The sequence below is a fragment of the Antechinus flavipes genome, chromosome 2 (genome assembly GCF_016432865.1).
Source record: "Antechinus flavipes isolate AdamAnt ecotype Samford, QLD, Australia chromosome 2, AdamAnt_v2, whole genome shotgun sequence".
Classification (NCBI taxonomy): Eukaryota; Metazoa; Chordata; class Mammalia; order Dasyuromorphia; family Dasyuridae; genus Antechinus; species Antechinus flavipes.
In genome coordinates, this window is record NC_067399.1 from 578,079,468 (window position 1) to 578,094,769 (window position 15,302).

At 42.5% G+C, this 15,302-nt stretch overlaps 1 protein-coding gene across 2 annotated transcripts in view; it reads right to left on the bottom strand.

Moving 5' to 3' along the window:
• ALPK3 (alpha kinase 3) overlaps positions 1-14,747 on the bottom strand; it is a 44,135-nt gene extending 29,388 nt beyond the window's left edge. Inside the window, exons 1-3 of one of the 2 annotated variants that reach the window (XM_051981208.1) lie at positions 14,518-14,747; positions 6,687-6,725; positions 1,640-1,761 (exon numbers count right to left, since the gene is read on the bottom strand). In XM_051981208.1, the coding sequence (XP_051837168.1) occupies positions 1,640-1,761; positions 6,687-6,725; positions 14,518-14,660 (304 nt within the window). In that variant the 5' untranslated portion in view covers positions 14,661-14,747. The remainder of the gene's footprint in view (positions 1-1,639; positions 1,762-6,686; positions 6,726-14,517) is intronic. The other variant, XM_051981209.1, reaches the window with a different exon arrangement.
• Positions 14,748-15,302: the final 555 nt, after the last annotated feature.

Consider the following 15,302-nt stretch of genomic DNA (forward strand, 5'->3'; position numbering starts at 1 on the left):
CAACTCTCCATCTCTCATCTCTGTGTGTTGATACAAACCATTTCCCATTTCTGTAATTTACTCTCACCTCATCTCTACCTCTTAGAAAGTTTCTCTCAAGATCCAACTCTAGTGCAAGTCCTCCTCCTCTGCTAAGCCATTGCTGGCTCCTCCCCCACCTCAGTGGTTAGCATTCTCTCTCCATCCAATTTTCCTCTCCTTCGTTTATTAACATAACTTAAAAATAAGAGAATGTAGGCTTCCTGAGGGAAGGGACTCTTTTTTTTTTTTTTTTCGCTATAGCCCTGGAGTCTAGCACAGTGCCTCATATTTTATATGATCCCATATAATATTTGTTAAATTAAATCACATCTGAATTCTCCTGACCTAAACATGCCTATATAACATATGGTCCTTAACACCACAATGACACTAGTGCTGAGCAAATGCTGGAATTCTGTAAAATCAGGGATGCTTGCACACACACACACACACACACACACACACACACACACATACACACACACACACTACCTCTACAAAACAGCTGACAATTGGGAACAGACATACCAGGACACAGGCACATGAATACAGGCATTTTGGCAAAAGTATTTCCACATAGACATATGCACAGAACAAACTAGTCTTCAGCATGAGGGAAGTAAGCAACCACCCCTGTAACATGATTTCAAGAATACCAGAAAACACCCCTTTGCTCTGCAAATACTTTTCCCTCCAGCTTCCTGATGTTTGAAATTCCACAGTTAGAGATTGATTCCTTTGGCTTAAGACTTGTTAAAATGTAAATACAACTAGGAAAGAGTTTGCAGTATAGTGTAGTGAGGAAAGCAATAGACTTGGAGTCAGGAATAAATTGGATTTAAATTGGGTCTCCAATGCTACATGTCATAACCTCCCTGAGACTCAGTTTTCTCAACTATAAAACAGTGATAAATGAGGATCAAATGAGATAATGCATGTGTAATACTTTGTAAATCTTGCAATATTACATAAATATAAATTGTATAAATGATATCATTCTTGAAATTAACAACATACTAAGTTCCCATTGCCTCTTTTGTAAAAATGAATAACATGGATGCAGTGATCTTTTCAAGATCTCCTTTCAGTTTTACCATTCTATGAAGGAGTGAAGCAATGTGGAATAGGAGAAAGAGCAATGGCCAGTGAAGACAGAAGACTGAAGTCTAAGCCATGGCTATACCACTTATTAAATGGCTCTTGCCTTTCTGAGCTTCAGTTTCCTAATCTGTAAAATGAATATAAAATTTGCCCTGACTCAAATGTGAAGGATATGGCAGAAAATATGTAAAAAGATTCTACCTCTAAAAACTGTTATATGAATGTGCTCTCTCATTGTTATTATGGTTCTCCTATCCTTTCCTGCTTGAGAACAGATATGCAAAGAAGGGAGGAACTACTGAGATTCTGAGCCCTAAAAGGAGATAAGGAAAGTACATCATGGAGGGGAAGAAAAAAATGGGGGAAGTTGGAGCCACCAGTCAAAGCAGACTTTCAGCAAGGATAGATCAAGCGAGCAGACACATCCATCTACTTGTCACCATGGCTGCTAGTCACATTATTTCTAACCTGAAGTCTCTGGTGACTGGCACAAGATAGTCCCAAAAGGCATCCTTACCTGTGACAACGCAAGTGAACCTGGCGTCACAGTCTGTGGACACAGCCCTGGACTTGAGGGTGGTCTCAAACAGGGGCTGGGTCTCCTCGGTCAGCTGGGCAATGATGGAGCAGAAGGTGCTCCTGGGAAGGCAAAGAAGTCGTCAGAGCAGCTCCTCCCTCCTCTCCCTAGAAAACACATCACCCCTGCCTACAAGCCCCTACAGATTAAATCTCTGCTCCTGTGACATTCCTTCCAAACAACACCCTGCAGGCCACTACCCCTTTGGAAGCATCAGATGCCCTGAAAGCTGACTCGGCTCCTGGCTGGCCATCAGACACTTTCTAATGGTTATTCTATACACTGTGACTGTCTGGCAGATAATCAGAAGGCCCATTATTTCCATATGTAATCTGGCATTATTGGGGCTTTCCTCAAATACCTCTGCCCACCACCCACTGGTGATCACATCAGCCTCTTGGTGCAGCCTCCAAAGAAGAGCACGGTCCAGGAAGCTCATGCAGGGGAGAGGACATAAATATCGGACAGTCCCCAGAGTTGCCCACGGAGAAGGGATGGGTGTTTCTTCCTTCCAATGCTCCTCTTTAGGCCTTGAAAGCTTAACTACCAGTCTACAAGAAATGTAGATGCAGGGGGCAAAAAGGTCATACTTCCCAAAGCAGAGCAATCTCTGGACTTCAAAGCATTGTCCCTGGGAGAAAGCCAGGCAAAGCAATCCCAGGTGGCCCTGGGTTACCTGCTCCGCAGACTTCAGGACCATTTTCTAACTAAACAGCATCCCAGGGATATTTGGCCTTCTATTTAGCTCCTGACTATTACAATCAAAAATCTTAGATTTTTATGAGGATTTTAATTTTAAAAAAATCTTTTATCAGCTTCTACATCTGGAAAAGATGGTCACCCTACCTACAAATCACCGAACAGGAAAGTCACCAGCTGCCCTTCTTAGGATACTGATTGTGCTTGCCAGATCTTAATCTGGCTCCCAAAGCCCTTGCCTTTGGGGGCAGCTGGAGGAAAGACCAAATCAGCCAAGCAGCAAGGGTATAGGCCCCCACATTTGGACAGCTGACAGAATTTTTGTAAGTTCCTCCAACATCCAGAAAAGAGATTTCTTTTAATTGCATTTGAGCCCAGGCAGGGTCACCAAGCTGGGTGGGAATTCAATTCAACAAACATTTACTAAGCCAGAGGATATGCAAATCCCTTCCAGAGCTTACAAGTCTATGTACTTGCAGATAATTGATTCCCACAGAATACTCTGGGGCTCGTGCCACCCATCACAAAACATAAACAGGGCTTGAAACTCAAAGGAGTCTTAGGACTGTCAAATCAATTGCATGTTGGGAGCTGAGAATTTCCAGTAAGAAGATTCCTCCCTGTAAAAGATGAGAGATTTGGTTCCCTATGAACAGATCTGCTGTGCATCTTCCCAAATTCACAGGCACTTCCCCACACCAAGAGTAACCAAAGGGCAGAGATTCCACTCATTTTTATATAACTCCATAGACACACTCGTGTTTCACAGATCAACAAATAAAAAAGTGCATTCCCACTCGTGAAGCACACCCACACAACAGTGATTGTGATCTGCACAGCTCTGCCAATGCTCTCCTCCCCCAATGATTTCTTCCCACTAAGTGCAGAGACTCCAGGGAAAGCAAAAGTAACAGTTATGTGGGAGATGAATCATTGGGAGTGGTTGACCCTTGGGGATGAAATTCTTAGGAAGAGAAGACTGGGGGCCTGGGGGAAAATGTATTTATTCACAGCGTCACCTTCTTTAGTGCAGATGAAGGGGATAGTTAGGGAAGGAGGGCACAAACAAGACCCACATAGCCATGTCTTACTGAGAATTTAGGAATATTTTCTATTCATTCTCAAGGCCAGTGTAGATTTGGGGTGAATATTACTAAAAAGGAAGGAAGAAAGGACACAACTGGAAGAATCTCTATGGAAAAATCAAGATTTCTGAAGTCAGAGAAAGGTAGGTGCCCTGGCTTAGCCCTGTTTTCTCCACAGAGATGCAAATACCAGGAGAAGAGCACGTAGCAGCCTTTTCTAGAGAGATAGCACAGAGTTAATAATAGACAAGGGAGTTACTCGTGTTCACAGCCCTCCATGCTTCAGATTCAGTGAAACTACACAGGCCCTCCTTCTAAAATCTTCCCCCAAATCTCATTCTCAATAAGCTCACTGGCCTCAATAAGCTTTTTCTCTTCTTCTTACAAAGCCATTTAGATATGGAATGTACTTGGGTATGTCTGTATCTCGGGTTAGGCAACTTGGGCTTTGTCTGGAACAAATACTGAAAGTACCCATAGCCTTTCAGCACTATAGAAACGAGCAATTAGGACCTAGTTAGCAAAAATAAATAGTCCAAATGGGAAGCTAACAGATGGTACTGGGGTAAGCTTCTCTCTCCACCCACAACCCCAATGCCTTCTTCCACCCACCCTAACAAAAATCTGGGCCCTGGATATAGTTTCTGGTGCTTGCCCCCGAAGCAAAAATCCCTAGTAATAATTCTGAGAATGATCTATAATGACCCACTATGAGCAGAAAATGCTCACCTTCATGAAATGCTTTTATTCATTTCCCCAAATTGCCTAGCACCATAACATAAGGGAAGATCTAACAGGCTGATACTCTCCTAAACAACTGAAGACACAACTAGAGTACACTTCTATTGTAAAAAGAGATCTGGATTGAGCAGTTCCACAACCTCATCAAAATCTCATCCATCCAACTGTAACACTCAGACCCTATATTCTACTATAATCATAATTCAAATCTGAAATGTCATCTTTTCTCTAAACCTCACCCTCATCTTCTGAGACTAGAACTATTCAGTTAATTAAGAGAGAGAGATTTCTCAGCCATGGATAAGAGGATTGATGGGAATGGGACCTGTGGTTTCATTTGCATAGAGAATTTCCAGGTAAGATGACTCCCCTCTTCTAATCCAGGCTAGCATTTTCTCTGCAATTTAGAGAGTTGGCTGGAACACCTAGAGGCTGAGTGACTTAAAGTCCTACAACCAATATGTATCATGATAGGACTGAAACTCAGATCCTCCTGGCTTTAAGGCTGGTTTTGACTCTAGTCACGATACCAAATTCCCTCTTCAAAGATAGTTGAATAGTAAGAAAGAAAAAAAAAGTTATGAAGATTTCGGGATTTCAAAAATAATCAAGAGAAGGTATGGTACAATGGCCAGAACAGACCCAAGATCAGGAGAAAGACCTTTGTTCAAGATCCACTTCAGACATATTCCAGATGTGTGACCCTTGGAAGAGTCCCTAAACGCCTCTCGGTGTTCTGAAATGATCCTCTAAGGTTCCAAATTGCAAAAGAATGACAGCTTGGAATTTGTAAAGGGAGTTTTCATGTTCAGTGTTCCCTAGAAGTATGGGTTTGAAAAAAAATTAAAGTATATTCATAGCACTTAATAGGGTGGTTTACACACCATAGGTACCTAATGAATATCTGTTGGTTTGATTGCCTTTGTTCAAAATCAATGGCTCAACCTTCCAAACCTGGGGTCCCCAGGACTAACTGTGGGGGAGAGGGATAAATTTTGGAGGAATTGAAAAATTTTAAATGAAAAAAATCAGAAGTAAGTCAGCTTGAAAAACATGGAATTCTTCTTGCAATTTGCAGTTTTTAAATAGGGAATAGAGAAAGATCTAAGATATTGCCTTATACCAAATATTATCACTCAGTTCCTACAGGCTATTTCCACTCTGTTCCTAAAACTTCACTCCCTCACCTTCAAAACTGCTCAGAAATAGGATGAAGGCATATTCATGCTCCATCTCAACACTCATAAGCAAATATTGGAAAGGGTGCTTATAGGGACCTTACTTTCCTTAATATATGTGAGTAAGGATGACAACTGCCTCCCCATTGGCAGTAGGAACAACTGGAGGAAATTGTTAAATCAAAAAGAAACTGAATCACACATTTTATGGTGATGTTCAGATTCATGCCATGTTATCAAATCACAAATCATAATAATAATAGTAGTAGTAATTAGCATGTATATGTAACTTGAAGATTTGTAAAATATTTTGACAAATACTATTAAATTTATCCTCAGTATAGCCTTGGGAGGGAGGTCCTGTTACTATTCCCAATTAAGGAAACTGATAGGTTATTTGACTTGGCCAGGATCACACAGCTAGGAAGTATCTAAGCTAAAATTTGAACTCAGGTCTTCCTGAATCCATATCCAGCATTGTAGTCCTTTACCACCTAAATTAGTTAATAGCCAGGAGAAACTTTTGAGGATATTTAGTTCGATCTTTTCATTCTATGGATGATGGAACTGAGGCCCAGGAAGGTTAAGATCTTACAAATTATACTCTCTACCATGGTATATTTTAAGATATATTTAAGAAAAACCTTTCTTGTATTAGCTGTCCAAAAGATTTTCTCTCATTAAGTAAAGGGACTTTGGCCAGTTCTTCATAAATCTTCCAGTCTGGGATTATACCCAAGGGGTGGGAAGAGGACAGGAAAGATTGTCATCTCTGACCATACCAGGCAGCTCAACCAGATCAGAGAGGGAGATCTCAGATTTGGAAGAGTAGATATGAAGCAAAGGGAAGGAGCAGGAAAAGATAGAACTAGGGAAACAAATATTTCCTTTTCAGCTAGAAAATCCTAGGACAATAAGAAAGTGATTGGGCCATTGGCTGATGGTCCTCATTTTCTTTCAATGGTAATTTTAGAAAGAAATTTCCCTTCCCTTTAGACAGGCTGCTCCAGACATTTAAGGATTCATCTATGGTCAGTTTGATCCTTAGTCCCTCCACCCCTCAAAAGTAAGTCATGCAAGAGTCAAATCTAGACTGTACAAGAAGAGCCAGGCTCATGTGAGCACTCTCCCCCAACCCTATTTCCTTTCCTTTCCTCCCCAAGCATCCCTCCCTTTTCACCCCATGCAGTCTAGTTAGTGTCCAAGCATTCACCCAAAGGCAACTCCAGTGCATAGGCCCAAGAAAAAGGGTGATCAGAGAAATTTAATGCAATATGAGTTTACCTTCCAGAGCTGGGGTGAGAGAACCGGTTGCTTGATAAGCTAAGCAGAAACAGCAAACAGAACCATTAGGCAGAAAAGCATGGAGAGGAGGTGAAGTCAACAACAGTCGAGAGTATTAATCACCTGCCATCTGGCACTGGACAGGCTTTCTATTAAAAGGGTCCAGCTGTCTTAGTCGGCTTGCTTGAGTTAGCAAGCAGCCCCTTTGCCCGACAGCAACATCCCTGAAATCAAGAGCTCGTTAGCAGCAGAATCCAGGAAATGAGGTTAGGCAGGAATCCACTTAGGGGCCACTCTTTGAGAAAGACATATCCCATTGGATGCAGCATCCCTCCACCCTCCAGGATTGTAAGAAATATATGACCAGTTCATGTGTGTCCTTGATATGTAGAATGGAAGCCACACTCCATCTACCCAAGGTCCCTGGTTAAGGAAGCAGTACCCAACCAGAGACACCTCCCACCAAAGGTAAAGCTTCCACACCATTCCCTGAGAACAGGGGGCAAGTTGGTTTTGAGAACACCCATTATAGTAACAATGTTAAATGGTTAAAGAAGTGGCACAACCCAAACCAGCTGGGAGAGTTGGAAAAAAGGAAAAAATGAAAGCGGTTAATCCAGCAGGAACCACAAGATGCCCTGCTCCATCAACTTTAACACTGTACCAGATGGCTCCCTTCTCCCCAGTGATTCTGGCTGGTTGTCAGAATCTTTCCTTCTCAAGGAAGACAAAGGAAAAATTCAAAAAAAGTGAGATGTACAAATAGGCTAGGTCTCTGGGTATTCCTAAGGATTAATAATTCACAGAGATCTAAGTAGAGTAATAGCAAATGACTTCAAATCTTCAATTTCATTGAAAAGATCAAGACTCTGTGTTCAAAGTATTCTCAACTACCATTATCTCACCACTTTTGTCCCTGTCCACATCCTTTGCCCTGTCCTCTAATCACAGAGAAAGATATGTATCCCATTTAATCCCTATGTCATAGGATCATAAGAATTAAGAACCAGAAAAGATATTAGAAATCATCTCCTCTGACCTCACTTTCCAAATGAGGAAACCAATCCAGAAATCTGAGTGAATTCCACAAAATCCTGTCTCTCCTCAATTCCTAAGGGGCCTTGTTCTCACCCTTATCCCCTCCCTCTCCAAAATCTTTCATTTCTTTCTTTCTATCCTGCATAGGTCTCCAGCTTAAAAATCTTTTTGATCTTGCTGGCTACCATTCTCTTTCTTTCCTGTACACTTACAAATTTCTCTATGAAAAGTCTACGCTGGCTACCTTCATTTTCTCAACACTTGCCCATTGTAAACTTGTCTTCTGTACCCACTACCGACTCAAAACTTTTCTCAGGAAGCTCACAGATGATCTTCTTGATAAATTCAATGACCATTTTCCCCTCAATCCTCATTCTTCTTGAACTTTCTACTGCATTTTATATTATGGATTATCATTCTTCCTTTACCTTCTCCACATAGACCCTCACTTCGCTTTCCTGATTTTGGTTTTCCTTAGTCCTTTTTAGCTTTTTAACTATATATAGATATATATCTATATATACTTATATATAGATATCAATTGCTTCTCTTTCTCTTCGATCCTCTAATTATAAATATCCACCAAGGCTTAAACATCAGTCTTCTAATTTTTTTCTATAGATCTTATTCAACAATGATACACTAATGTGAAAGGTAATTCTCACATCTTATCTCTTATCCTGAACTTCTTACTCAATCTCTGGATCCCTATCTCTAAAATAGTCTCACTTGGCTATCCCATCATTGCCATCATTTCAAATATTAAATTAAGTTCATCTTTCTCACAACATTAGCACCTCTTATTTAATGTTGGTTAATTCTCCCACTCATCCTAAGTTTTGTTGTTATTGTTGTTCAATCATATTCATTTCTTTATGACTCTATTTGGGGTTTTCTTGGCAAAGAAATATTGGATTGACCTGCAATTTCCTTCTCTAACTCATTTTGCAGATGGGGAAACTGAGGCAAATAAGATTGAATGACCAGCACAGGGTCACATAGCTAGTAAGTGTCTGAGGCCAGATTTAAACTCAAGAAGATGAGTCTTCCTGACTCCAAGCCATTGATATCTACTACACCCACCTAGCTGCCCCTTTCTAAAGTTGTAGTCATACTAAAAACCATGAACTCTTCCTTAACTCATCCTTCTCCTTCATTGTCTGCAATCACCTAATCCTTCCCAGATTTGCATCTAAAGTTCTTTCTTAATCATCTTTTCTCTCTTCACTCCCATTAACTACTACCACCATCAGGCTCTCATCTTTTCTTAATGCAAGAACATCTTTGCTCCCCCCTCCCTCTCTCCCCTCTCTCCCCCACCCAATCCAACCAACAAAGATCATACTTACTTCTGATTTTTTTTTAAATCATCTCATCATATCTCTGCTCAGAAAATTTACAGTAGCTGTTGTTAACACCATCTTTTACCTCTAAACTCCTTTTCCTGGCCTTAAGGACTTTCTGTGATCTGGCACCAAACTAATCTAACCTCATTTCCTATGAGTTTCCAAAATGTCCTGATGATCTACCCAGACAGATCTCTATACTGGAGATATCTCCATATATGAGATATCAGGAAGATCTCTTGCTGGCTTCCACCTCAATATTTATGCTTCTCTTCTTTCTTCTTTCTACTTACTCAGGTCCTATACAACCCTGAAAGTCTAGGTATTTAGTATCTTCCATAGCAATATTTCTGTTTTGACTGAATGAAAGTCCACCAGAAAGATATACCATTCAGGATTAGCTGCAAGTCAGGGACAGAATATGGAGTCACTTACAGGGTTGGTAGCTTCTATTGCCAAAAATAAAAGAGAAAAGGAGGAAGAATCCCCCTGGCACAAGGAAGCATCTGAGCTGAGAAGGAAGAAGTAGCCAGGGACTGATGCTCACTTCAGTCTTGATTCTAAAGCCACTGTGTGTACAGGGTGGCTTGGGACATGAGAAGTTGAGTCCATTGTCCCTAGCAACTTTCATCTTGTCCTGCTTGGGATCTGCGCCCTTTAGTCCACCTCCTAATTCAAGCAATATCTTCTTCATCCTGCCTTCTCCACCTTCATTTTTATCAGATATAATAGACTGGAAGAGACTTTATAGATGATCTAATCCAGTGATTTTTTTTTCATTTTCTCATTTTACAAATAAGGAAACTGAGGTCCAGAGCAGTAAATGACCTGCCCTCCATCATACCAATAAGTAGGGAGTAGAGCCATAATTCATCCCAAATTCTCTAACTCCTAATCCAGGTTGTCATTTTTTCACCTACTACATCATACTTACAGGTTTAGAACTGGGGATGTTGATGCCCTCAAAACTTTGACTCACAGCTTGGTTTGCATTTCTATCCACAGATAAGGCAACCTAATGATGTACTGTTGGATGCCTGTTGGATATTTATATAATGCTTTAAGGTTTTCAAAGGTTTTCACATATGGCAGCAACCCTGTGAGGTAAACACCATCAGTATGAACACTTTACAGTTGAGAAATCATTGCTAGTGTTTGAGGAAGAATTCAAATTCAGTCTTCCTGACTCCAAGCCTAGCATTCTAGCCATTGCAATTTTGTGACAGTCCTCTTTGGTGAATTTAAAAGAATATATCCTGAGATAGCTGTATGACTAGAATCCACCAGCCAGAAGGGGACAGAATCTGTGCCTTAATCGAAACTTCTGGTTCCCTGTGGCTCATGTACTAGTATTCTTGAAATCAGCCTCTGTCTCCTCTGGTTCTCCATCCCCAGAATAGCCAGTGGGAAAAAAAAATTCTTCACTAAGCCCCAAGAGTTCCAAGAATGGCCATAAAGAGAAAAATGCAGTCGGCTGACAGTGAGGGAACTAGGCCCAAGCCAGCCTGCCAGTAATGGTCCTAGGATTCTCAGCGTTCTTGTAAAGACAATCAACTCAGATGTTCCATTACCTGACAACAGCCGGACCCCTTAGTTAGGACTTCAGACTGCGTCAGCAACTGTCCTCAGATAGACTCTTGGGTAAGAGCCTTCCCTCCCTTTCCCCTCATCCCCCACCTCCACAGGCAAAGTAAAAAAGCTTCCTACTACAACCTCTTAGCCTGACCCACTCTATACAAACTATAGGTCAAACTCTTTTCCAGGTCATACCCTTCTCAGAAATGACTTAGAATTTCTCACCTGACAATCACAGAACTGGACCAGTCAGAAAAAATGTGAATTATATCTTGACTCTAAGATTTGGATTGCATGGTACATTTGATACATGGTACCAGAAATTCTTAATCTGGAGTCTATAGTTAGATTTCAGTGGATTCATGAATTGGGATGGGAAAGAAATCATACATCTATTTTCATTAAACTTTGATTTCCTCCGTAACCCTGAGTATTTTCTTTTGTGAATTTTAAAACATTATTCTGAGAAGGAGTATGTAAGCTTCACCAGATTGCCAGATGGGATCTATAGCACACAAAAAAGTTAGGAACTGGCTTACTGAAAGTCTTCTTTTTCACTAACCTCAGGTTTAGGTGCTTACAGCATCTGAAGATTCTTAATATTTTCCAGACTGAGCCTTGCTATTTTGCATGCCTATCATTGCCTTTCAGGATAACTGGAAGTTAAACAGGCAGGAAACAATGGCTAAGTCAGAGCCCTGAGCTAGAAAAGTCTCTTTGGAGAAGGTGTTGGGCTCAAGATGCAGAATGAAACATATATTTTTGAACATGGCAAATATAGGAATTTTTTTGTTTGTACATATTAGTTACAAGGGTTTGTTTTAGTGGAGGTAGATGAGAGAGAGGATGTAAAATTTTATTTAAAAATAACTAAATATTTTTAAAAGGAAAAGGCTCCTCAGTATTCTGAGTGCCCATACTCCACGTTCAGAATACAACTTTGAAAAGTTGTCTCTAAAGAATTTCCCCTCTCTCTGAGTGCCACAGTAGAATTGAACAAAACCCCAGTGAGCAGCCACTATAAGCTCTATGATACTACTATTCCCTTCCTCCTGCTTCCTTCTTCTGTATATTCCAGCTGTTACAGACATGGTATCTTATACATTTAGACACTCAATAAATATTTGCTTATTGAATGACTAATGGTTGTCTCAGATTGAGCAACAGCTATTCTGCTACCTTGTAGTCTATTGTGGCTCTTCATAAGCAGATATTACCTTTTGTAGAACAGAACTAGAAGAAGTTATGTCCCAGGGAAGGGGCTGGGGGAAGAGAGCAGAAAGCCTAGTGATACCAGCTAAGGAGATGCAAAGAGTTATTCTCGTACTCTCATGACATTCCTTGTAGTAATTCCACTGATATTCCTCTTTTCTCTTAATTCCTCTAGTCTCTCTAATTTGAATTGGTAACCCGTTCTATGTTACAGATAGTGCAATGTAGACTTGGAGTTAAGAAGGTCTGAGTTCAAATCTTTTTGGAAACATTTACTAGCTGTGTAATCCTGGTAAGTCACTTAACCTATCTGAGCCTCAGTTTCCACATATGAAAAATGGTACCCCATCATCCAGAGTTCATGAGTATCAAATGGTATAAATTATGTAGTGCTGTGCAAATCATAAAGCACCATACAAATGCTAGCTGCTAGATCATTGTATTCATCATTATTATTTTTATACATCTTCTCCCTTTTCTCACTGGTTCTGACAAAAACCAGAGCATCCAGCCATAGCACAGACAGGTCACCAGGACAAGAATGTTAAACTCTGGGTTTGCAAAAGAGCTAGCTTCACCAGAGTCTGTAATGAGCATCCAGATTTGACTCTAGTTTTTCCTGAAAGCCAGTGGTCAGGAGGGAGGGGGGAGTTTGTCTTGGCAGGCAGGGCTCAGTCATATCTAACTTAGTCCCAAACACCAACTCTCAGCCCGTACTCTTGACATGTGACACCATTCGTCAGGTTTTGTACAGAAACTGGTTCCGGTTACATCTGAACTTCTCCAGCGCCAAGGTCAATACTACTGATCCTGTCAAATGGGAAACATAGTGGACTTTTTCTTGAATGTCCTTGTTGCCCATTATCTGCTCCTTTATTCTGTTTTCAGGGGAAAATATATCCCTAGAGAATTCTGTAATGGTGGTATTGTCTCCTGTATAGTTCACTTAGTTTCCGAGGTCAAAAATGGGCACGATTCCAGAGTCAAAATAGCTAGTCTAATTCAATGTCCAACCTGATTTCCTTTTGAAAAATTACTCCAGAGTTGGGGGAGGAAGGGATCTTTTTTAGAAAGGACTCATGCCTCTATGTCTGTATCATAATGTGTTTGTGTTGTTGTCTATCTATTTCTAGCTGTAGGTTTTTCCATCTGCATATGTACTCCTGTGTTCCTCCGACTTTTCCCTAAGTCTAATATGATTGATTTTGCTTAAAATATGGAGGATCATGAGGAGAGAGTAACAAAAAGTCTGGTCAGTAGATCCTCTCTCTCACCTCCCTTCCACATTAAACAAGACTGATTATTTCTAACAGAATAATCAATCCTTCAGTCCCAAAAGGGAACCCCAGTCCTGGCTCCTCATCATCCTATCAGTCAGGACCTACTCTTATTCTGAATCCTAAATTTTGCCCCAGCCTCTCAAAGCAGCTCTGGGAGCATCTCCTGTCCCAGGTCTGTTTATCTTTCCTTGAAAAGGCTCCCAGACAAAACAGAAGCAGAATAATAAACAGGTTATACTTCCCCTTGAGAAACTAATTAAAAAGCCAAGAATGGTCCCCAAACATTTGGATGTTCATTCCCTTAGTTATAACCTGCTTCATTCCCTCTCCCATTAGGTGCAGTGTCTTCATCCCTCTCCTTTTTCCATTCAGTAAAAACTGACTCCTCCAAAATTTACCACTCCTTTAGCTTCAGTGTGAATGCAGTCATTGGCGGTTCTCCCCCCTTCCCCACTTTTATTCTGCCTTCCTTTCTCCCCCTCCTTTTCCTCTCCCCCTCCCTTTCTCCCCTTCTTTCCCCACCTCCTTTCCCCCTTCCCTCTCTCTCCCCCCTTCCCCTCCCCCCCCCAGCTCTAGAAGTTTTATCTCTGTGGAATGAAGAGCTTTGGCTCTTGACAAAAGGAATTTAAGGCACCAAGCTCGAAGCCTCCCAGGCCTTCCCCTGAAATTATTTTAAAGCAAGTACCCTATCCCACCCCCACCCTGTCTCATTCTCTCCGCGAAGGACTTATTTTTACTGAGAATTAATGGCCTATACTGGGATCTATCTGGGGGCCCCTCGGATTCCTTCTGGGATCCTAGGGCTGACTACAGCAGATTCCGAGAGTTGGTTCTTTTAGAATCCCCGAAGTCCTCAAAATCCCTCAATGGAATAGGATACTTCAGTATTTCCCCCCTCGCTCCGTTCCCTCCCTTTCCCTCCCCGAATCTCTAGGGCTAAAATCAGACTGGGAGCCTTCCTGATTTCTGGCGGGTCACCACAAGCCCCAGCTCTGCACCCCGGGGCAGCAACACCTAACAAATTTCCGTTTTGCCTCCTCTCTTTCCTTTTCTTTCCCTTTCCCCGGGGGAAGAGGGATGCAGTGGAGTTACCCTCCATCTCGTCGACCTCACCCGTCCCTTCCCTTTCCCAGTCCCTCCTTTAAACATAGCCCCTGTCCCACCCAGCACCCAAACGCTCTCCAGGAGCAAATTGTCCCTTCCCCCTCTTCCCAGTACCCACAAACCCCACCCTGCCCTCCAGTGACAGTGGAGTCTCTCCTCGGGATGGCCTGGGATTGTGAACTCGGGACACCACCACCCTTCCCTGCTCCCTCTCCTCAATTCAATCCCCGCTCCTCCTTCCCCCCCTACCCTGAGCCCAAAGGCCTCGGCTCGCACCTGATCTCGGGCCTCACGCTGAGTAGGTAGTTGCGACTGGCCGGGCTGGGAGTCCACACGGGCCCGTCGTCCTCGCCGTCCGTGCCTACCCCTCCCCGGAGGCCGGAGCTCCACACACGGCTCGGAGGCCTGTGGGACCCCATAGCGGCTCCTCGACGGCTCTGGCTCAAGCTCCGACTCCCGATGGCTCCCTTCTCTCTGCCTTGCCTTGCCTTGCCCTGCCCTGCCCTGCCCCGCCCTGCCCAGTGCCTGCGCCCGCAGCCCCTATCCAGTCCCTGTCCCGCTCCGGACCGGCCAAGTGACGCTCTTACCCCTATTTATAGCCCCGTGGGCTCCCGTCACCTGCCGCTGTCCCTCCCCCTCTCGTCCCCAGGCTGGGCCCCGCGTAAAAATGACCCGAGCTGCACAGAGAAATCTCGGCTTAGGGATCTGGGGTGCCTCCACTAAAGCAACAAAACCCGGGAGACAGATGCTGGACTGAGGTACCAAATCACCCCCACCTCTTTCCTCCTTTCACTGTCACTCTCTCCTCCCTCCACTCTTCCTCAACTCATTTCCCCAAGCTCTCGCTTACTCCATTCTGTATACCTCTACTACCCTCCTCCCCCAGCAAACCAAGGACAGATATAGAGCCTAAAGATGCACCTTTTTTTTCCACTTGAGCTTTGGTTCGGATACTGCCTACTCTTTAACCCAGTTGGGCTAATTAGTTTCATATCGTCCTGCCTTGTTTCTTAGCTAGTTTGTCACTCCAACTATGCCAAAAAGCTCTTAAGAGAAGTGTC